The 22,793-nt window shown below is 44.8% G+C and overlaps 2 protein-coding genes across 2 annotated transcripts; one reads left to right on the top strand and one right to left on the bottom strand.

The window, feature by feature from the left end:
• Positions 1 to 8,301: 8,301 nt before the first annotated feature.
• On the bottom strand, positions 8,302 to 14,111 carry EXOC8 (exocyst complex component 8). The gene is made up of 2 exons (XM_031613841.2): positions 12,525 to 14,111; positions 8,302 to 11,931 (listed from the first exon to the last, which is right to left on the bottom strand). Exons 1-2 carry the CDS (start codon positions 14,052 to 14,054, stop codon positions 11,323 to 11,325), a joined length of 2,139 nt encoding a protein of 712 aa, XP_031469701.2. The 5' UTR covers positions 14,055 to 14,111; the 3' UTR covers positions 8,302 to 11,322.
• On the top strand, positions 14,072 to 18,941 carry SPRTN (SprT-like N-terminal domain). Its single transcript, XM_031613851.2, has 5 exons — positions 14,072 to 14,631; positions 14,817 to 14,916; positions 15,425 to 15,553; positions 16,515 to 16,782; positions 17,047 to 18,941. Exons 1-5 carry the CDS (start codon positions 14,351 to 14,353, stop codon positions 17,784 to 17,786), a joined length of 1,518 nt encoding a protein of 505 aa, XP_031469711.2. The 5' UTR covers positions 14,072 to 14,350; the 3' UTR covers positions 17,787 to 18,941.
• Positions 18,942 to 22,793: the final 3,852 nt, after the last annotated feature.

The raw sequence follows: 22,793 nt of genomic DNA, 5'->3' as shown, positions 1-22,793 counted from the left end.
AGTTGCAGAAATGCAATCAAGTCAATTCACAGTCCGCAGGAAGAATGTCCTGATGTAACAAAAGCACAAGGTTTCCAGCAGTCATTTCTACTGCTAAAATCTTGCAGAAAAGTATCTATTACCACACTTAAGAACGGAATGTTCCTGACAGGGACAAAGCTCCCGGTGAAGTCCTGGATTGTAGCACTGGGACCAAGGAGATGCAGAGGCTGCCACTGCTGCTGCCACTGCTGCTTTTAACCATGCTGCGTCCTGCATCACGGTGGGACCAGCAATACACCAGTAATTTCTGCTGCTGTTTTGTGCACTTTTGTGAAGCTGTCTCCTCAGACTATATCAAACTCACATTGGAAAGAGTTTTCCAGATCCCAGCGAGCTCCCAGTTCTGCTAGCAGAGTTGATAAGAAGGCCTCAGGCAACAAGCCTGATTATAGGGACAGCCACCTCTGTGATTGCAGTTATCAATGCTCCTGAGGGCAATAACCACAATAAAGTGGTTAATAATAATAAACCCAGATCTCCAAGCCAGCAGCACTGCCAGCAGCACTCACTTCATGCCTTGGGCCAAGATGTGGAGAAGCTTGGACTGTGAGGTGCTCAGTGTGGGGCTGCTGGGCTGCTGAGCAGCTCTGCTGGCCTGCAGGTCTGGTGCGGGGCTGGACACAGGATGCGGGAGTGAGAGTATCTCAGGATGCCAGGATGCAGGATGTGGGGTGCAAAGCAGAGATGGGAGATGCGTGCTGCAGTTTGAGGGGGTGTGGGGATTTCGGGATGCGAGGATTAAGGATACGGGGAAGCAGGGATGTGAGGTTGGAGGGATGGCGAGGCGGCTGACGGGTTACGGCGGCGGCGGCCGCCCCCTGCTGCCGGTACGGCCGCGGTGCCGGTGGCTGCGGGGCCGGGGCTCCTCTGGGAGCTGCCCCGATGCTGCCCGCTGCGCCTCGGGTCGGCACCCACTGCTGCGGAGCCGCCCCCCTTCTGCGCCGCGACAGCCGCTTCCCGCCAGCCGGCCCCCTGCTTTGGCCCGATTTTGCAAGATGCTGACGGATCGTTGTGTTTTTCCTTCCCCCCCCCCCCCCTTTGTTTGTGCCAACACTTGGCGACAAAGGAGTGCGCATTTTCCGTGCAAGCTGTCCCGCGGTGCCGTCGGGTTACTGATTTATCCCATTAGTCACAGCTTAGAGGTCAAAGTAGCACATTCAGGGGCTATTTGTCCACTAGCTGGAGTCACTCACGGCTGACAAAACCGTCCTCATTTCCAGTTCCCTGTGGCTGCGTGAGAATCAGAGCTGCGAGTAGGAATGGTGTCTGGAGCCTCTGCACACCTTTTCCCAACTGCAGAGCATCCTGAATAAGGCAGCACAGCGAACCTTGCCTACAGGCAGCTCGGTGGCTCCAGCTTTCCTTCCCCAGGGACTTCTGGGACACCCGCACAGCTCTGCACTGTCACCAGCCACCCGTGGTGGGGCTACTTTCTTATTCCCTATTTTTGTTTTCCATTGAGAGAGAGAGAGAGAGAAAGAGAGAGAGAAAGAGAGAAAGAGAGAAAGAGAGAAAGAGAGAAAGAGAGAAAGAGAGAAAGAAAGAAAGAAAGAAAGAAAGAAAGAAAGAAAGAAAGAAAGAAAGAAAGAAAGAAAGAGAGATAGAGAGAAAGGAAGGAAGGAAAGAAGGGAGGGAGGGAGGGAGGGAGGGAGGGAGGAGGGGAAGGAGGGGAAGGAGGGGAAGGAGGGGAAGGAGGGAGGGAGGGAGGGAGGGAGGGAGGGAGGGAGGGAAGGAAAGAAGGAAGGAAGGAAGGAAGGAAGGAAGGAAGGAAGGAAGGAAGGAAGGAAGGAAGGAAGGAAGGAAGGAAGGAAGGAAGGAAGGAAGGAAGGAAGGAAGGAAGGAGGGAAGGAAGGAGGGAAGGAAGGAGGGAAGGAAGGAGGGAAGGAGGGAAGGAAGAGTACACTTCCACTATTATCAGAAATGTCCTGATGTACTAATTTCTTAATCTCCACTAGGATGAACTAGAAACTTACTCATGTGATTACCCAGTTCTCATCAAATATACACAAGACCAACCCCTAGGATTGGTACATGTGGTACAGCATGTTTTCCATGGTTGTTCTGTGCCACTTGTGCAGTGGTAGCAGCACAGCTGGTGAGAACCAGGCCAGTGTGTCTCTCAAGCTTCACATCACTGTCAATCACTTCAGGGGGCTTTTTAGGCAGCCAAAACCTGGTGCTTGGAAAAAAAAAAAACCTGCTCACAAAGAGCAAGAGGAAATCATGCCAAGGCAGAAGTGAAATAATCCCAGGAAAAGGTGTGGAAGTCGCCCCTGTGCTCTACAGGCAGACTGTTCAGGCATCAGACTATAGAAAAAAGAAATGTGTTGTTCCATGGGTTTTAATTATTATCCATTTTTTTATTTGCAGAGCCTGCAATTTTCCAGCAGAGGTGTAAACCATCTGTCATGAATTTAAGGCAACTGACAAACGGGTTGATTTTCTTAGCTGCCTTTCCCTACAGATAACCCAGAGGTCCCCCCAGGGCCTGCAGACAATAGGTTGCAAACTGTTGGCATTGATAGATAGGCTTCCTCCCCCTCCGTACAGCCTGGAAAAGTGTTTGCCTGTCTTGTTGCTTAAACAAATCAAATGTTCCAACCCCAAACAATGCTAGAGCTAATAATGGAAACAGGGACCGCTTTAGGGTTTGAGTCTCCTGCTTCCTGGTCCTTTCCATTCCCACCCCTCTGCTCCATCCAGCACTGAGATTGAATTTCATTTAATTATGAAATGTGTGCACGTGTGTGGCAAGGAATTACAGAATTCATACCAAAGATACCAGTGTCTTGAACTGGGGCATTGATGCAGGATTTGAACTGGCAAGCTGGGGAATTAGTCTTCTACAGAAACAAAAACAACAAATCACTGTATGCCTTTCTCTCACCTGGCTGACTCGATCTGATCAATGATCTCTGTATTTGCTCCTAGAGATGGGAACCAGTCATAGAAAGAACCATGGCTGCAGCACCAGTGTGAATACAGAAATATAGAAGCATGGACATGTTTACTGCTGCATGCTCCTGGAGGCAAGCTTGGCTTACAGCTCCTGCACCCATGTGCCAAAGTACTTGTGGTACAGACGTGTTAAAACCCTTGCACCACAAAATACTGGATCTATTTTGAGGGTGAGAAAGCATCTGGCTAATAAACTAGCTATGTGTGTTTTGTCCTGGCTCTGTTAAAAACCTCGTTTCTAACAGAATATGGGAAGTAATGAAACTGCCTGCAGTAAAATACCTGATAAGCCTTTCCTCCTCTATAGAGAGGGTAAATACATGTAATTTTCCAATTAGCTCTTGCTCTGAGCAATTATGTTGATCAAATAATTGAATAAGTGACAGGAATGTGAATTCTGGAGACAGTTAATTTCCTTCATCTGCCAGTTTATAGCTTGACTTGCACGAACACATAAACCAGGCCAATGTGTTATTTATAACTTTGGAAGAACAATTATAACAGGCCTGAAGACCTATGTTTTCGGTGTGCAGAGATGAAGGTTTCTGCTAGTAAATTACAATAATAGCATAAAAAGTGAGTTTGCTGTTTATAGCCAGCATGTGGGACAGGAAGGATGTGGGGCTTGCAGATGAAACAGTGAGTAAGGTCAGAGGCAGTGCAAGCAGGGCTGGAAGTGGTGCTGATAACACTATGGGGCAGAAGGGCAGCTAAAGCCTTACTGTCAAGTTTGGTGACACATGGCATTTGCACTGCCCTAGGGACTGTCAGCACAGCTCCACCTAGCCTAGGCATGCCTGCCCTTCTGCACACCCACCCACCCCCCTTCATGTTGAAGCTGAGCATCATTTTTGAGGGAGAGCCAGGATCGAAATCACTTTGCATGGATGATCCTTTGCAAAAGAAACAAACAAGCTGTTTCCTACTTAGGATAGGTCCTGGACAAGAACCAAGATGCTCTGGAAAAGAAAAAAAAAAAACAGTCCAGCATGCTCAGCATTTACACACAGGAACAACCTTCACAGACCTGATCCTGATTTCTAGCAAAAGCACAAGATGCACATGGGAGCTTTCTTCAGAAATAACTTTTTAAAAAGAGCTAGGAAAACAACACATTTGTTTTTCTTCTTAAAGCTATCTTTAGATTGTCTTAACCAGTTGTACCTTTTATCTGAAGCCCCTGTAGCAATCCAACCTCCCATCCAACAGGAACTAATTAGCAGAGACATACAGTAATAAAAGTAGCACACAGGCATGAGCCACTGCCTCCCAGGGAGCATTACCTGGATGAGATCTATGCTGGCTGCAAAGAGGAAAATTGTGCAATTAATTGCTTCCTGATTAAAGGCATTTGCAGTCTGGACCTTACATCTTTAAGGCCTAAAAACAGACACCAAGGTAAATCTGGAGCTTGCCCACAGTCGTCAGAAGTCCTTGCCGCAGACTGCAGAGATTGGTGATGTAATTTTGGTTTACGAATAAATACTTTCCTGTCTGGGCATATTATGCCGTAAGCCATGTCTTCAGAAAGTCAAAACTAAGGGGCAACAGAAGGTCTTGTGTGGGTTTAACTAAATTTCTAAGCCAGTTCGGTTAAAGTAGCACCATTCTTCTGTAGGGACAAGATCCCAAGGGAATTAATTTCCCAGGCTGTGAAGCATAAGACACAAAACTTCCCTGGATGCTTCAGGCTAGGAGACTATTTAAATGGTAATAAACATCAGGGCAAATCAAGAAATGACCAGTGATTACAAATGCAGTGGGAGAAGGGTTGTCCTGGGTGAAGGGGCCAGGCTGTGGGGAGGCCTGCTGACTGCTGCTCCCTGATGGGGCTCACTGACAAGATGGACCCATCCTCAGGGTGGCCTGAGATCTACTGCTGTGAGAGCTGCTGGGCCTGCAGGCTGGCTGCCATGCAGAGAAACCATCAGGGGAAAACCAAAGGGCAAAACAAGGGTATTTTAGTGCACGAAATTCCAATCTTGCTGCCTCCTGGGAAGCTGCAGTGCTGGTGATTTATGGATCCCACCAGAGAAGAGCTTTGTTTGGCACCATGGTTTTTCACGCTTGAGTTAGAGTGTTACAGGAATACATGCTTTGTTTGCCTGCATTCTGCTGTTGCCCCAGAATTGTCCCACCATCACTTCTTTGCTAGCTGGCTTTATGATATTCAACAGAAATATGCTGATCTTTCAAGCAAGAAAAACATTTTAATATCTAATTAATTCTGAGTATAAGAGTACGCCTGTCAAACTCAGGGTGAAATGTTATGCTCTTAAGCATGCACTTAAGCACCTTGCTGGATGGAAGTTTGAGGAACAAAGGTGACAGGTCTTCTTTGTGAGCCCCCAGCCCTCCTCCTCACATACACTGTATTAGTGAAAACAGTGGGGTGTTGTATGGCTTGAATTATGGAAGGCTGATGCACAGATAGCAATTTAACATGCAATTTGGCCACTCTCCACAAAACCAATCCAGTACCTCTACAGGAGAAGTTACATCACAGGGAAGGAAAACAAACAATCATACAATTGTTAGTGGAAAAAAAAAAAAAAAAAAAAAAGGAAAAAAAAGTGAGTAAAATGCAGAACTGGAGCTTATCAGAGACTCAGATTTTGGGAGGAAAATTCTCTGAATCCTGAGGAATCCTCTGCAGAGCTTCAAGTGCCCTTCTGACAGCCCCATCTCACAGGAGCTGGGGCAGGGAGCTGGGCCCCTTCCTCTTGTGAAAACAGGGCCTGGAGAGCTGAAAATGAACATTAGCAGGAGTCCCCAGAGTGCAGCAGGGCTTTGAAGCTGTAATTAAATAGACTTGGTCTTAACAAATCTGACTGGCACGGGCAGTTGTGTGTGAACTGTGATTTTATAAACAGTAGGAATTACTCAGAGTCCAGACAATCAAAGCTTGGAAGCATCTGAGGTGGGGTTTTCCCTCACCTCACTGTCAGACCAAGTGCCATCTGAAGTTCAGATCTCAGTTTTGCCCAAGCCTGCAGATGTTTACATCTGCATGCCTTATACTGCAAAGGATTTGGCTAACTCACCTCCACAAGAGCTTGGATTTTAACTTGTCTAGGGAACAGCTGCATGACTTATTTTTAATGACTAGGAATCATCCTTAATTAAAGCATTTATAAGGACTTCCCCAACAGCCATGAAGTAAATTTGACCTCTCCTCCCTAGTCCACCTCCCTGTGCAGTGCTTTCAGCAATCACCTGAATCATTTAGCACATCAAAATGATATTTCCTAGCTGCAGGGTCAAATTGTCTTTTGGGTAATGTAAGCCCATATTTAAGAATACAGGTCCTGCTATTACATGAAGGGATTTGTATCTCTCTTCTTATATATTGTTAGCTCTTGTCCTGATCTGTTAGAGCAAACAGAACACAATTGTATCCGCTTGCATTAATCATCAGATGCCTGTTATGCTCTGCTCACAATGCAGAAGCTTGTGAGACACCCACTGGTAACCACGTGCCATCACAGCTCTCTTCAAGCAGGGGAGCAGATTCACTTAATCCTCCCAGACGAATTTTCTGCTTGGTTGTGAAGTGGGATGTTCAGCACATGGGAAGGAATGTAACCACGATCCTGCAAGAGCACAGGGATGGAGAGAGGATAAACAACAAAGAGTTACAGAACAGCAATACAAAATTGCCATAAAGCTGTCTTGATATGTCACATAAACTTCTGGGAAGAGAGATGCAGTCCAGTGACCAGTACAGTCCAGGCCTCCTGGCATCATTTGCTCTCTGCTGTGTCAAACTGAAGACATCTGCAGCAGAGAATCTTGCTCAACCTGTAGCCCTGAAGTCAAGGATAGTATCATGGGATATGCTACAATCATTTAAGTTTCATTAGCAAAGTTTCCTAAATACTCAGGAAGAAATTATTGTTCTCTGTGGTGGCTCAAGAAAATTCTCAACACTTAAGCTAGTTAGCATCCACTGTGTTATAAAGGACTTAAATTTATTTTCATAAAAGCAGAATACTACATGTGATTGGGAAACATTCTTTCCACAGTTTGTGGTGTTTGTCTTTATGCTGACTTTCAGAATTGTAGGCACTGGACATGCAGCACTACACTTAAACCTCTGGGGAAAAGGATGTGTCTACAGGCTGTGCTCACAAAACTTTGACAGACAGTTCACATTCTGGAGTTTAATTTCTTCACAGAAAACATGCTGGGAGCCTTAAGTAAAAGGCAGCCCAATTAAAACATGTCTTCTACAGCAAAAGGAATGTAAGGAGTGCTTAGAGTATGAAGATGGGCAGTAAGAACCTACTGTATGACTGTGCTAGAGTACAAATCTGCATTATGAAAATGAGATTGGTTGAGCTCTTGTTTGGAATTTCATTTCAATATTGAAATATAATGACAAGTGGCCATTCAGGCTTGACTATGAGACCTTTCACTTACTCATAACAAGTTAACAGCCATAACATAGATGAAGCTGAGATAAGCAAGTTTTCACACCCCTGCAGGGGCTACCAGTCAAGCAAAATGTCTCTCAGGCAGATTGAAAGTTACTTGTTGATACATACCTCTAAAAAAGTAGACAGCTGAGAATCTGAGATCCGCTGAAAGATGTCTGCTGATGATGGGGAAACACAGCAGGAAATCATGAGGAATTAAGAGCCTGATGGTACAAAAATCAGAACAGGGGAACAGCACTACCAAGCAAAGAAAAAAGGAACTGTGAGATGTTGGCCTTAACACCCACATCTTTTGGTTGAGCATCTTCATTTCCTATTGTTCTACAAAAATGTCCAAAAACCAGCTGCAAGGTAGCACAGATTTAATGCTCATACCTACCCATGGCATGCTAAGTTTCAAGTGATAAAACTCCACCTAGTGAAAAGATGGGGCTTACTGCAACAGTCAAGCTGAGTGTGTAATAATGGAGAAGTTATCTCTGGAAGGTAGGAAGCCTCACAACATTACACTCTCCTAGCGTTGATACAGCTTAATACATCCATCTCAAATCATAGTAGACTACTGCTGATCCTCTTCTTGATTTTACTCAGATACTATTTTGAGAAAGACTTTCTTCAAATTGCATCTTTTTAAGCTATATGCCAACTTTATAGAAATGGAACATAATGGACAGCGTAACTGACATCCTCTGGCTTTTATCACCTTGCTGCCTCTTATAATCACGTCACAAATGTTGACTGACCTGAAACTCTTCAATATCACTGAAGATTTATTAATGGACTTGATCTTTGAATCAGGCCCTTAATAACCTCTTTCTGATGATGTAATAACAGAAGTAAATCACTAATGTTGTTATGTCCCAATAGTTTTAATATATGGTTCCCACTGTTCAGAAAAGTTATTGCATAAACTTCTAATACATAAATTCATCTGAATAACAATTTAAAAAAGTATACACCACAATTTTATCAGAGCAGCTAAAGGAAACCAGATTTTATATGCAAATCCCTCATAGAGAAACAAACCAAAGCCTTAGCAAAATTACAGTTCTCTCTTCCCCAAATCAACAGAACTGCTATTGTATTATTTAATAGTTACTGCAAATTTTCATTTGAATCACACTACCTCCACAAGTGAAGAGCTCGGAAAAAGAAAAGCCCCATTTCAAACTGATGTATGCAAATTTGAAATGTATTTATTAAACAATGACTTTCAGCACACACTGGCTTTATCTGTTAACTGAATTAACATACAAAGTGAGTTTAATGCTATTTACACTCCATTTTCCTTAAGCCAATGTTTTTCTTTCATTATGACTTTAGAATAGATTCACAAGTTTCAAAATACCAGTGCTCCTTACAGTTTATAGAACTTGAACTTGTGTGCATTGCTAACAGGTACATGAATACAGCATTTGAGCACCCAAACAAAAGGCCAGATTCCCTAATCCATTAAAGCCAACATCCATGTAAGCCTACTGCTCCATGATGGCAGCTGATAGACTATCAGGAAGACATACATGCCTTTATTAGATTGATGAAAGGAATGGTGATAAGGACATAACAAAGTGCATGGCAGAATTAGATCTTACATTTCACCCTTTGGTTAGAATAAGATGTGCTGTGCCAGCTTGTAACAGAAGCATGAATAGGGCTCTTCAATTTAATAGCGTGCCAGAGCCAAAAAATCAGGCATCTACAATTCAGTTTCACAAAACCCTCAAGCATCACAATAATCAATCTTGAGCTATAGTACCACAGCTACCCTCCTCTTGCACAGCAAAAAAAGGAAGTGACGTAAAGCTCAGATATTTATTCTTTGCTCACAAGTAAAGATACTTTCTTCTGCTTCATATAAAACACTGAAATACCTGTCTTCAGAGAAAAACCCTCCTTTCTCCCTGTCTTTCAAACTACCCATCATAATGGTGAGTTCTCACTTACAGTTCACTAAAAAATTAAGCAATGCCAGATTACTACCCTTGCTTACTTTAAACAGTTGATTGAAAATACATTACTTCAATATAATTCACTAGGGTCTGGTATCTGAGAGTCCACTGGTGGAAAAAAAATGCCTGTTTGGCAACTACAGCTATTTCAGTGGTTTTCAAACCATTTTAGCTCAGACTAATGAGTTCCCCTTTTAAAAAAAATTTTGTACTTTTTAAAAAATTTTCTAGCAAAATGACCAAATCGGTCATTTTGGACTTGGACAGCAAGTAAGCAGATGCTTGGCTAAATCTGACTGCTCAAAAAGCACTTTAAGAACAAGAGAATGAAAACTAGCCTCTAAAGCAAAAACTGCATGGAACTGGAAGTGTGAAAACATGGAGAAATGACAAACTGCAGTATAAGCAGTTACACAGGATATTATACTAGTGATTTCTTCTGTCTCTTCATGCAGTCATGAGGCAATCATTACCATGATATAAATCGTGAAAGCTTTCATTTGAAAACACAAGAGGAATAGGATACTCAATTATTCCAGTTATGATCTTGTTAAGATCTTATTAAGTGTCCAGTATAAGATTATGCAGCTGTAACAATTTTAGCTCAATTAAGAAGGCCTGCAAAATGAAGGGGAAGAAGTTTATGCAGCTTAGAAGGCAATGCTGATAGCCCTGATAAAGATAGCCTTTGCATAAGCCTATTTCAGTTTCACAAATACAGAACAAGATAGGCATCATCAATCCAAACCAAAAAGCATTTTCATGTCATGAATACCATCTACATTCAAGTTCTCAATCAAATGCAGTCCTTGTGTGTTCTGTAAGAAGGATTGTTCTTCTGGGTTGGTTATTGCTATATTACAGGAAACAAGGATAATATATTCAGGAGAGTTAGAGTATGCATTTTGTAGATCACATAGTTCACAAAAACCCTTATGGCCAGTGTCTTTATCCTCTGCTGATTCTGTAAGGCAAAACTAGAATTCTGTTTCTCCCAAATGAAACAGTATCTTCATTAAGACCCTCTCCCTGACTTGAACATTTTGAGAGCATTTATGTCTCTTTGCTGTGGTCTCTAACCTGCAGGTAATGGCCCATAATGCACTTCAGACAGAACCTCTAGCAAGAGTGCACACTTCATCAGATGGACTTGACTCCAGTGAAATCCATGAGAAAACAAGGGGAATACGAAGGGGAAGGGAAGAAAGGTATCCTTGTTTCTTCTCTGAAAGGAAAAAGTGTTTCTGACAATAAGGAGCTCTGCTTTCAGAACTGTAATTTGACAGGCAAGCTTATTAAAGAGAAATAGCCCCTACACTCAAACACAAAAATCAATGCAAGATTTTTAATTTAGATCTGTTCCAGAAATGAATTAAGAGATTACGTATGTAAGAGAAACTGAGGAGTCTGCACTGCTATCAAACAAAGCCGGATTTGAAAACCCATGCTGTTTATCTCTACTGCTTAGTCACATATAATGGTGGATGTGCCTCACCAAACACCACACCCTGGGAGCGTTTCAGCACTTCCCTTCTACCAGAGCACTGCCTTAAAAAAAGAACACACACAATGATGTGACAAGAAGTGATCTTTTCCTGCTGAACAATGTACATATATTTAAGATTTTCACAGACATTTGGCCAAAAATTGTACATCATAGTACTTTCCAAGTCACAAAAACTACATTAACCATTCTTACAGGATATGCTGTACAAGGACACATGATTTCAACAGCTACCTCTCACTTTCCTGCACCCCCTCAGAAGAAGTGTTGGACCCTTGAAGCCATTGACTGTAACTTCAGTCTCTGCAGTCTTGCAACCTGACTTCCTCATTTTTCAGGAGCTCAAAAAAACCATTTAGTTCATATATGCAATGTACAGCGTTTTCACTAACCGCTTTCACACTCTGTTTGCAGGAACTGTTCGTTCACTTCACACCACAGAGGTGGTACTTTCTGGATTTATACGCATCAATCTTGAAGCATTTCTCAGATCCTGTAACTGCTTGGCTGGCTTTCCAACTCCCTCCTCAAATCTTTTTTCCACAACAGGAAGGACAGTTTCATAAAGGAAGGATGCATTCTGCCTAATGAATGCTTTCTTCTCAGGGTCCTGTTCACACCGTAAACTGTAATCAACATGCTGGACAGCCACTAGGATGATTTCCACAAGGCTCTCCAAAAGAACCATATGCAGCTCTGGAAAGTAAAGCTTTAATGCTTCCTCCAAGAAGGCCATAGTCTGCTTCGTGAAAGCTACTACAGTATAGCTAAGGTTGACCCAGCAGTCATCACCAGTATATTGGTCAAAATTGCCTACGCCGCAGCTCTTCATCTCCTCCCTGAGTTTCCCCAGAGCCTCCGGAGTCATGAGGTTCATCCTCCTCCACATCTCCTCAGAGTTGCGGTGCTTGGTGGCCTCGATGATGATATCCTTGTAGCTCTGCAAAGCACCTTTGATATCCTTTACCAGAAGGGCATGAATGATGAAGGTGAGATCCAGTCCAATGTCGCTGAGCTGCTTGCAGTGCTCTTTAGCTACCTTGGGTATTAAGGAAAAACAAAGTGTTATTTGATAAATTGGGTAAACATAGAAAATATAAAGGAGGCATGTATTCTCAGAAAACAGGAATGCGTTAGTCATGGTTCACTTACTTCTGCCTTGAGAAACTCCTTATTACTGAGAAATCAAAAATCAAAGGACAAGCCATCGTTGTCAAAAACACTGGACAATTACATTATAATCTTTTTCTCCCCCCATAACTTGAGAAAAAATGGTTACATAAAAAATTAAGGGAGCATAGTCTAGTACAGGTTTGGAAAGCAAATAATAAGTCTTCAAAATACTCAATGTTCAGATGAGATTATACAAATTTTAGGATTTCCAGGTAAAAGCAAATTAAGGAAGAACATATTTCTGGTAAGGGCAGGGTTTTTCTCGCTGCGTATTTTCATCTTAATGTTGTGTCTGTTAAATTTAAAAAAATAAACCAACTCCAAATGAATATGAGCGGTTTAATGAAGGAAACTCTTCCAGAGTTGCACCCAGTCAACAATTATGCTAAGATAAGAAATGAAGACCTGCAAGCTTTGTTCAGGCCACCATGGCACACTTCCCTCTTTGGGCACTCTTACCTTCACGCACTCTGCTGCAGTTGACAAGCTCTCTTTACTGTCAAACACTTGCTTGCTAAAGGCATCTACAAACATCCTCATGGAAGAGCGGGCCCACACAACGAAGGCAGAATAGCAGCCGTTGTTGCCAGCGAAGTCCGTCTCAAACTCTCTGGCCGTCTCTAGAAGGCTAGTGAAAAAGACGTGGCAGAGTTTGTGGATGTAGAGCAGCGTGGCACCTTCGATGCGCAGCTGTCGGATGGCTGTGTGCACCGCGGCCGCCCGGTTCTTCAGGAAGAGCTCACACGCCTTGGTGGACTGGCCCAAGCGAATGAGCTGGGACACGGCTCGGCGCGTGGCTCGCGGCCCTCCTCGCAGCGAGCGGTCTGGAGACAGCTCGAAGACCAGCACGTCCGTAAGCTGCCTGACCCGCTCATCCACCTTGGCCCGCAGCTCCTTCACGGGCTGGCTCGCAGGCTTGTCTCCCAAGTACTCGTTGAGTTTATCGAGCAGGTCCACAGCCCCTTCAAAGTCCCGCTGGGCGATGCAGACGTCCAGGTCCTCCGGCAGCTCCTGGATCCACTCAAGCGAGAGGTCGACCGTCTCCTCCTCAGCGGAGGGCTCTTCTTCCTCCTCCTCCTCCTCCTCCTCCTCGAAGGGGTTGGTGGACTCAGGAGGTGTCGGGGCGGGCCGGGGCAGGGCCTCCTCCTCCAGACGTCGCTTCTCACTGAGGGCCCGGTTGCGCTTGGTCTCCTCCAGCACCTCCAGCCACTCCTTCTTGATCTTGGCGTTCTCGGCCTGGAAGATGCGGCTCTCGGGGAACATGAGCAGCTTGAACATGTCCTTCATGGGCGGGTTGTCCTTGACGTTGATCACGGCCAACCCTTCCAGGGGGTACAGGGCGTCGTAGCGGTAGGCGCCGCGGCGGTTGGGCAGGGCGGTGGCCACCAGCAGGCAGTCGTTCATCAGGAAGGCGTGCACCCGCTGGATCTGCGCCATGTGGTCGGCGTCGTACTCCAGCAGGTCGCCGTTGTACACCAGGTACTTGCCGGGGCTCTCGGGCAGCAGGTCGCGGCAGCCCTCCACCTTCTCCAGCAGGGTGGTAAGCGTCCGCTGCCGGCCCTCCTCGCTGGCCGCAGCCTCCTTAGCCGACAGCGGCAGGAAGGGGTCGGCGGCGGCGGCGGCGGCGCGGCGGGCGCCCAGGGCGGGGTCGTCGCGGTCGGCTTGCAGGAGCAGGGCCTGCGTGACGGCCTCCATGATGCCCTTCTGCTCGGTGAGGATGTGGCTGAGCTGGTACATCTCGCTCTCCAGGTAGCTGATCTCCCGCGCCGTCTCGATGAACTGCCGGTAGTTCTGGTAGACGTTGCGCTTCAGGCTCTGCGCCGTCTCCTCTTGGAGCGCCTGGATGCGCTGCCGGTGCTCCTGCAGATCCCGGTCCCCGTCCGACTGCTGCGACAGCTGCTTCACGTACTCCGCCGCCGCGAAGCCCCCCGACTCCAATTGCCGCCGCAGCCGGCTCCCGCCGCCTCCCTCCCCGAGAGCCAGCGCCATGGTCGCCGCCCGCCGCCGCTAGGGAAACCTCGACTGCGCTTGCGCACGGCGCCCCGGACGCCTCGAGACGGCTTTGCCGCCTCCCGTGCGCATGCGCGGCCGCTCCGCCGGAGAGCAGCTTAAGAGAAGCGGCGATCGGGGAGAAGCGCGGCGTGTGACGCATGCGCCGGAGGAGGCGCAGTTCGTACGAGAGCGTCCGGTGAGGCGTGCGCATGCGCAATTGAACAGAGGTGGCCGTTTTAGTGCGTGGCGCAGAGCGCGTAGTCACGGTGGTTCGGGGGCCGACGGCGGTTTGCATGGAGCGGGAGCTGCAGGAGGAGGAGGATGATGACTTCGCGCTGGCGCTGCAGCTCCAGGAGCTGTGGGAGGCGGAGGGGGAGGCGGCGGCGGCGGCGGCGGCGCGTGTAGAGGCCCTGCCGGGCCCCGCGTCCCTCAGCCCGCTGTCGGTGGTGGATGAAGCCTGGGAGCTGCTGGACCCCAGCCCCGACGTGCGCGGCCTCTTCGTGCAGTTCAATGAGGCGCTCTTCTGGGGGCGGCTGGCGGCCGTGGAGGTGTCCTGGAGCCCGCGCATGACCCTGTACGGCCGGGGGGGGGGGGAGGGAGGGAGGGAGGGAGAGGGGGGAAGAGGGGAGAGGCGGGGCTGGGAGCCCCTGGTGGGACACCTCGGGCACCAGAGAGGGTATTGAGCTGTCAATTCTCAGCTGGCTTCGCATATTGCAAAAGCGTGTCGCTGTCACTGTTTTGTTCTCTGGTCTCTTTCAGCTGTGCCGGGGTTTGTAAATACGAAGGGAACGGTGGGATGTGTTCTATTCGTCTGAGCGAGCCACTCCTGAAGTTAAGGCCGAGGAAGGATCTGGTTGAGGTACCTGAACACTGCTGGTATATCCGGATGTGAAATAGATGGCACCTCACCTCCCACATCTAATGTTTCATAGTAGAGTTTGTATGTACGGTGACTCAGAGGTTGTGAAATAGCGGGGATGCTCAGGTTTGCTTAATAAACAGAGATGCTGAATTTCAGCCTTTTTACATATAGCTCTCTGGTTGTGGAGGGGGTGACCTCTTAAAGGTCTGACAGGCTTCAGGATTGTTTCTTCTTTTTGCAGCGTCACTCAGTATTGCACGGGAGTAGAGTTAATGACCACACATAGAATAGCCGTTGTGGAATGTCACTCAGTATTATATAGAAGTAGAGTTAATGACTTCACAGGTAGAATAACTATTGTGTTTTTATGACTCAAGCGCAACATGTGAATGGATGAAAATTAGATCAGATGAATGAAAAAGATTAAAATAGTGTCAGCTGAGTTTTTAAATTAATTGTAATGCTCGTCTTAGCAGTTAATAACCAATGATTTTCATTGTTTTAGACACTGTTGCATGAAATGATCCATGCCTTGCTTTTTGTTACTAACAACGACAGAGATCGTGACTCTCATGGGCCAGAGTTCTGCAAACACATGCGTCGCATTAATCGTTTGACTGGAGCCAATGTCACAGTAAGCATAGTCCACTTAATGTAATATGGATAGTAATAATTTGTTACCATAGTTTTTCAATACTCTGAGCGTGGTACAAGTACTGCACTTGGTGTTTTTTGTTTTTTTTTTTCAAGCATTCTGTAGTTGGCACCAACACAAATTTGCAGCCACCTCTGACAATTCTGTAGTTATTTTGTTGGGAGGGGAGGGGAGCATTGGAGGGAATATGTTGAAGAACATGTGTTATAACTGTCACGTGTACCCTCTGTAAGAATTTTTATTTAACGCTGGTTTAAAATTTGCAACAATTTGTGAATTCGGGGTGAGAATAATTCCTTGCTAACAATAGTATTTGGGGAATAGCAGCTTATTCTAGTTGAGACCAGTAGAGCCTGATGAGTTCATGATATTTTAAGATTTGTGTATGTGATAAGATTAAGATAATAGCCAGAGGGAGAATATAATGCTAGTATTGTGTACATTTGAAATAGTTTTATTACAGCTGATGTAAGGCAGCCAGGATATCTTTCTGTGTGTCATGTCTTTTTTTAAAGCTGTGTTTTAATTGCAACTAAATGTTCATCAAGTTTTGCCCAGATTCAACTATTTTAACTGATGGTGTAGAAATGATGACAGTAAGGTATCTTTGGGATTAAAATGTAAAACAGGATGTGGGGAGCAGGGAGAACTTGTTTGTCACATTGTCTACATTGTAGAATAAAGTTTTATCAAAGAGGTGCAGTAAACTTGGAAGGGTGGTTCAAAACACAGAGCACGTGCCAGATTCCGTAGGAGAATAAACTATGTTTATTTTGCAAAGAAAGCACTTGAAGAAGGACTTCACTTTTGACCTGTGTTATGAAAAAATGTGGTGGTGATGGTGTATGAGTGTGTATGAGAAGTTTGTAGAATTAGCAATGAGTAAAATAAGAATTCTTCTGAGTGACTGGAGCTTGTTATATTTTTTGTTAAAACCTAGATCTATCATAATTTTCATGATGAAGTAGATTCGTACCGCCAGCACTGGTGGCGATGCAATGGCCCCTGTCAGTATAGAAGACCTTATTTTGGGTATGTGAAACGTTCAATGAATAGAGCACCCTCTGCACGAGACTTTTGGTGGGCTGAGCATCAAGAGAATTGTGGAGGTACATTCACAAAAGTGAAAGAACCTGAGAACTTCTCTAAAAAACCCAAGGAGAAAACCGACACAGAAAAACTTCGGAATTGCAAGTCAAGTAAGAAAGGTATTTAAAATTATTTCTTCATTTTTCCCAACTGTTCTTATCCAAACAGTCCCTTGAACAAATATCATTACGTGAGATTTATATTAGACATTACTATTACGTAGAAAAGAACAGGGCCCATCTTGTTCATTTCTAGGCTTTTCAACTTAATTGTTCTCAAATTTTACTTTGCTGCATTGTTTTCAAGCTGCAGATTTTTTTCAAATAAGCCCATGCTTTTAGTATAAAAAAAAGTTGCTAGTTCTTGTGTTTTCTTCTTTGCAGGCCAGGTGCGTGTGGGTGATAAGAAAGATCAGATAGATCCAAAGCCTTTTAGTGGGAATGGGTATCGACTTGGAGGAGCAGACACTGGACTCTCAGAAAAAAGCTTAACGTTCAGCAGCAATGTTAAAAATAGTGAAAGATTTGATTCACAGCATCGTTCAGCAGGAAGCACAATACCAATTCCTAAAAACGAGATAAAATTTGAAAAATCACCCCGTCACAATACCTTCTTTCCTCTCTTTACTGATGATGCGAGTGAGAAAATGAACTTAGCTTCAAAGCGGGAGTTCCCTAAACTCTCTGTTGCTAATACAAAAGCGTACAAGAATGTTAATGGATCACCTGTTAAAGTTGCTCATGTTGTGGAAGAAAACTCAAACCAAGGTTCTGCAAAAGGCAAGAGGGTTTTGCCACCATGCTATCACGGGTCACCAAAACAAGCTTGTTTTCAGCAGACTGCAACAGCTCAGACTCTATCTGAGAAGAAAAGTTTGGAAAATACAGTGCAGCAGTGGCCAAGAAAGGAGGACAAAATTACCTTTGAAAACTATTTCATAAAAAAGAATACCGATGCAGCTTTAAGTATAAATACATCTCTGAAAACTGAAGCTGAATCTGCAGTGTGCTCTCCAAGATCCAGCACTGCTGAAAGGCAGGAAGAAAATGTCAGTTGTCCTGTATGCCAGACTGAGGTTTTGGAGTCTAAAATAAATGAGCACCTCGATTCTTGCCTTGTTTGATCACAGGAATCTTCCTTCTGGAGTGCTGTTTTGAAGGGAAAAGAATAATAAAACTGCATGCTTATAAGGCAGTTTTTAAAATTGAGATGTTTAAAGTCCTGCTAATTTATCTTTGTTCCTTGGACTATAATGTGTTGGTTTTAATGTATTTTTGGCTGTTCTTAAAGTTAACCACCCATAAGAGAAAAGAATTACTCTCCTTATTGCACTGGAGTTAAACAGTAGGTATCTTTAGAACAGCAAGTATTTTGTTTAAGCCATCATTACACATTCAGATGGTCCTTATCTCCTGTAACTTTGAGAACACGAATAAGAATCTCAAGGGCTTCCATTGAAGGTGGGAGAAGCATAGGTACCACAAACATAGCAAACAATCCATTTTAAGCTTAACATGGGATTGTGGAACAGGAAAAGAGAAACTCCAGAAGTTCAGTAAAGATGCTAAGAAATCAAAGCATGTTTGGAAGATGAGAGGGCTCTAAGATTAAGTGCTCAATTTAAAAAGAATTGAAGTAAGCTTTGTTTTCAAAAGGATTTGAAAGTTAGCCATGCTGTTAAAAGGGTGAGCAAATGCAGGCTAATGATTCTCAATACTCTATGTGCCTTTTGGCCAGGGGTCCCAGCCAGGTCTTCCAGCCACTTTTCTTTGATGTTTTGCACAAACTCAGTGAGAGTTCACTATTTTTAATGATGCAGTTGTTAAGTGTGTGAGTAACTACTCCACATTATGTTGATAAGTAAAAGTTATGAGCAGTGTTGGTAGCAGTGCTGCTAAAAACTCTTATTGGCCATGTCCTAAAAGCTTCCTCTTACTCCACTGAAAGTATTTAACTGATTAAACAATTAATGGCTTGATTACTTAGGTATAAAACTGGTTATAAATATTTTTGCTAAAAGAAGAAGTATGCTTTCTCATATGACACTACTACAACAACTTTAAATGGCTATATTAGCTGTAGATGCATGTATTTTTGCCTTTAAATTATTTATAGTTCTTTTCTAAGTCTAGGAAATAAACTGATGTGGAGTAGAAGTTGGTAAATTACACATTTGCTCGTTTAAAATACGGGTATATTTTAAAATGTTGACACTAAGGATGTTTAAAGTGGATCAGATTGTTCTTATATGTTCTAAATAAATTGGTTCTGAATTCTGCATTTTCATTAAGCCTGGCTTTCACATGGCAGTCGTGGCCATCTTACATCAGTGCTCATGTTTATGTTTCCAATGGCAGTCCAGTTTAAAATACCCTTTCTATATCAACACTTTTCCATCTTACATTTCCCTCTAAAAACACATACTGCCAAATATGTGTTGTGTTGACCTCTGCCATCTCTACTGTATGTTGAATAGTTTTACTCATATTTCTTTGGATCCCTTCCCCTGATTTTTCTCTTCCCTAGGCTGATCAGTCCCAGGTCTCTCAGCCTTTCCTCATAAGGGAGATGCTCCAGGCATCACCTTTGTGCTGCTCTGCTGGCTGTTCTCTAGTAGTCCCCTGTCTTTCGTGAACTGGGGAGCCCAGAACTGGACGCAGGGCTCCAGATAACTGTGGACTCACCAGAGCAGAGTGGGAGGATCACCTCCCTCAACCTGCTGGTCATGCTCTTTGTAAAGCACCCCAGGATACCATCGTATTGAAGGGTAGCAGGAAGAAGGGATGAAGGGTATGTTTCTGAGAAAAAGGATGATAGACATTTCCCCTAAACAACTAGAGCAGTTCGTGGTAACCGTGAAGTGATGCAGCACATCTTTGCTGCAGAGTATTAGGAAACTGTCACCACAGCTGTGTGCGTCCTGTCTTCTGGAGGCAGTCATCCCTCAGCAAGGTGTCTGCATATCTGCTGACCCATTTGGCCAACCTGTATTGAGTGGCCACTGCAAGGTCACTTCTGACCTGAATTCCTCTGCAAGTGTACAGTTATAGCTGCCTGACACAGTCATTGCAGAAGTTAGACAGCTGTTTTCCATCAGCTGTTTTTCACACACTAGCCACCACTCATTAATTTTTCACTCTAAATTCCCCAGATTGTGACTTACATCTGAACTATTATAGTCTCTTTGAAGTCCGAGGATTATGAAAACGGTTGTTTGTATGTTAAATCAAAAATTCTACTTGAATTTACTCTTAGAATGTGATTTACAGGTAGGCTGTCCAGGGGAGTGTCTTGCATTTCTGTATGTTGTGTGCTTGTACGTGTTATAAACGAAACCACCAGGCGAGGGACCTTTTGGGATTCTCCAGTAGGCCGTTAGATGGCACTACTTACACTTAAGGAATGCTTATTTCTCCCTTCTTAACCTGTGCAGGGGAAGGGAAGGAGTGGAGTTGGTAGGGCCTTATCCTGCCTCCACCAGCACTCCAGGCTGAGGGCAGAGCCACTGCCGAGGTGAAGGAGGAAGGGTAGGGAAAGGAGGGAGGAAGGGAGGCCTGGAACCAAGTGATATCTGAGAAGCAAGATCTTCAACTGGTTTTCCTGTGAGTGTTTGGCATCTCTGCAGGACTTGGAAGATGACACAAGAGCTCCTTTTTCTAGCTCAGGGTTCAGTGAATAACAACAAAGGTGTCCTTTCATAGTGTACATGTACCATGCCTATTGCATCCATTGCAATGAAGAGTCTGATTTTGTCATAATTTGGCATTAGCCCAGCTAAGGGAAGGAAGGCAGTGCTGTAAGGAGCCAGAGAGGTTTGTAAAGCACAAAATGCTTCTCCTGCTCCTTTTTCTAAGCTTGGGAGGTGTGACAAGCTCAGAAAAGGGGTAATGTACTGCAAGTGTGACAGATTAAAAAAATAAAAAGAAAAAAAAAGAAACAGTCCATGGCCTTAATCCCTTATTTCCTTTTTAGCTTCTGCCAGGCCAGGCTGTTTAAGACTAGATTAAGTCACTAAGAAGGTGCAGCAGCTTGGCCTGAATACCTCACCCTGTCCCAACCATCCCTTATCATTGGCACCATCTCAGCTGCTTTTTTGTCCTGGTAAGTCTGAGAGCCCTAACCTTGTAAGCTGGGTAACACTGAATGGATGAAGGAGCAAGAAGCAACAAGCTGAATATTTGGCTCCCCTATTGCCAGTTTGGAAGCAGTGAGTACTTCTTTCTTTAAATGACATCAACCTTTGGGCCACCACTTGTTTACTCACTGCACCTGCCTTCTCCTTAGAGGTCTGTCAGAAGATGCACAGAAAGCTGGGGGTAAAATGAAGACTAGATATCCCAGTGTGGTATCTTAGCTACAGAAATAGGGTGTAGCTGGTGGTCTTTCTTCCTTAATTCAGCAAGTCACCAATAGGAGGAGCAGCTACAGGTCCTCCATACCCTGACACTGTTTCTTACTACTGTTACCTTCCTGCTTTGTTTCCTTCTTTACTGACACCATCATCCAGGCCATGCATCAGAAGCCTCAGGAGGAGACAGACAAGCACCACGGCAGAAAACAAGGTAAAGGGAGGCTCTGTCCGGCCAAGGCTGGTGAAGGAGCAGGCAGCTGGGTCACTGCTTCTCACTGCCCAGCCTGGGAAGGCATTTTGTAATTGCTGCTTCCTTGTCAGGCCCTGTGGGGCAGCTGGGATTATTGGTGCTGCAGATGACTTAGACGTAATTAACTTTGAATGTACCTGTGAGAGATTTAGAAGGCAGGAAAAGCACCTGATAGGAGGAGGTGAGAGGTATTTCAGGCAATGTAAAACCCCAAAGGGCTATTTGAGCTATCTGGCAACGTTTCACTGGCAATTTCACACAGTTAAGGGGACATCACCCAAGAAATTTTACTGCTAATGTTTGAGCAGGCCCTGGGTTCCTGAAGTGCATTTTTGTCAAAACAGACACATAGAATATAGTCATAGAATCTTTAAGGTTGGAAAAGACTACTAAAATCATCTAGTCCATCCATCAGCCCATCCCCACCATGCCCACTAAATGATGTCCCTCAGTGCCATAGCCACACATTTCCTGAACACCTCCAGGGATGGTGACCCCACCACCTCCCTGGGCAGCCTGTGCCACTGCCTCACTGCTCTTTCTGAGAAGAAATGTTTCCTAATATCCAACCTGAACTTCCCGTGGCACAACTTAAGGCTGATACCTGTCATCCCAAAGCATTCCAAACGTTAAGTGATGCTGTGATTCGGAGCATTTTTGGAAGATGTTTTGGACACCAGCATTCCCTAGAAAGAATGAGGAGACCTGAGTTTGGAGAAAGATGTCTAAAATTCCCGAAGTCCAGACTTTCTTGTAATCCTTTTTCAGGCAGAGCTCTCTAAATGAAACTGCAGGCACTGAGCCACTCATAGAGTTGTGGTCAGTCCATGTCCAACCTGGAGCAGGTCCCAAGAGAGATGCTGCCTGGCTTCCTCAGGAAGGGTGGGGGAGTCTGGAGGTCTCTGCTGCGGGGCAAGCGTCTTTGGCACTGGGCTGTTATACAGTGCCCAGCCCCTTGGTTTTTGTGTTTCTCTGCTCCTCCATTCCATCCCTTATGGATTTTCTGCTGCAGGTGACATTGACAGAGCAAGGTGAAGCTGCCTCACCTTATCTAAACAACGGCTTCCACTATCATATCAAGTACCAACAGCACAACCGAAAAGCACGTCCTTTGGCCACCGTAAGCTGAAGCAGATCAAGCTTCTCTGGGCCACTGACAACGCTAGAGGGACCCAGCTGCTCGCTGAGTTGCTCCCCCAGCTCCGCACGAGGTTTCCGAGGTATTTCTACATTCCTGCTACATGCGCTGCAGATAACAGTTCATGTGGGCAGGTTTGCTGAGTCATGAATGAAAATGATTGGGCAGGGAAAAAAAGCCCAGCACTTTCTATTTCCACGGCCCCGTGTTAAGTCTAATTTTTACTGTAAAATACATTTCCTCACTGGGTATTTCATACCTGAAGTTGTTCTAAATAGAACAAAAATTTAGGTCCAAAGAGTTAATTGACTCTGGTTTGGGCTTGTTCATTAAAACTTGACTGTGCAGAACACGTGCCCATCATTATGTTGTAGCTGGGGAAAGGAAGACT

Source organism: Phasianus colchicus, chromosome 2 (assembly GCF_987193195.1).
Source record: "Phasianus colchicus chromosome 2, bPhaCol1.hap1.1, whole genome shotgun sequence".
Classification (NCBI taxonomy): Eukaryota; Metazoa; Chordata; class Aves; order Galliformes; family Phasianidae; genus Phasianus; species Phasianus colchicus.
Note: the sequence above shows the minus strand (reverse complement) of the source record. Positions and strands in the feature narration are given on the sequence as shown.

What these genes read in the sequence shown, in the direction of transcription:
- EXOC8 (XM_031613841.2), bottom strand. Translation starts at nt 14,054, where the DNA reads ATGGCGCTGGCTCTCGGGGAGGGAGGCGGCGGGAGCCGGCTGCGGCGG. An exon ending in CTGCAGCAGAGTGCGTGAAG is followed by an intron (nt 11,932 to 12,524) that starts GTAAGAGTGCCC and finishes TTAATACCCAAG; the next exon opens with GTAGCTAAAGAGCACTGCAA.
- SPRTN (XM_031613851.2), top strand. Translation starts at nt 14,351, where the DNA reads ATGGAGCGGGAGCTGCAGGAGGAGGAGGATGATGACTTCGCGCTGGCG. An exon ending in TGACTGGAGCCAATGTCACA is followed by an intron (nt 15,554 to 16,514) that starts GTAAGCATAGTC and finishes GTTAAAACCTAG; the next exon opens with ATCTATCATAATTTTCATGA. An exon ending in TTGCAAGTCAAGTAAGAAAG is followed by an intron (nt 16,783 to 17,046) that starts GTATTTAAAATT and finishes TCTTCTTTGCAG; the next exon opens with GCCAGGTGCGTGTGGGTGAT.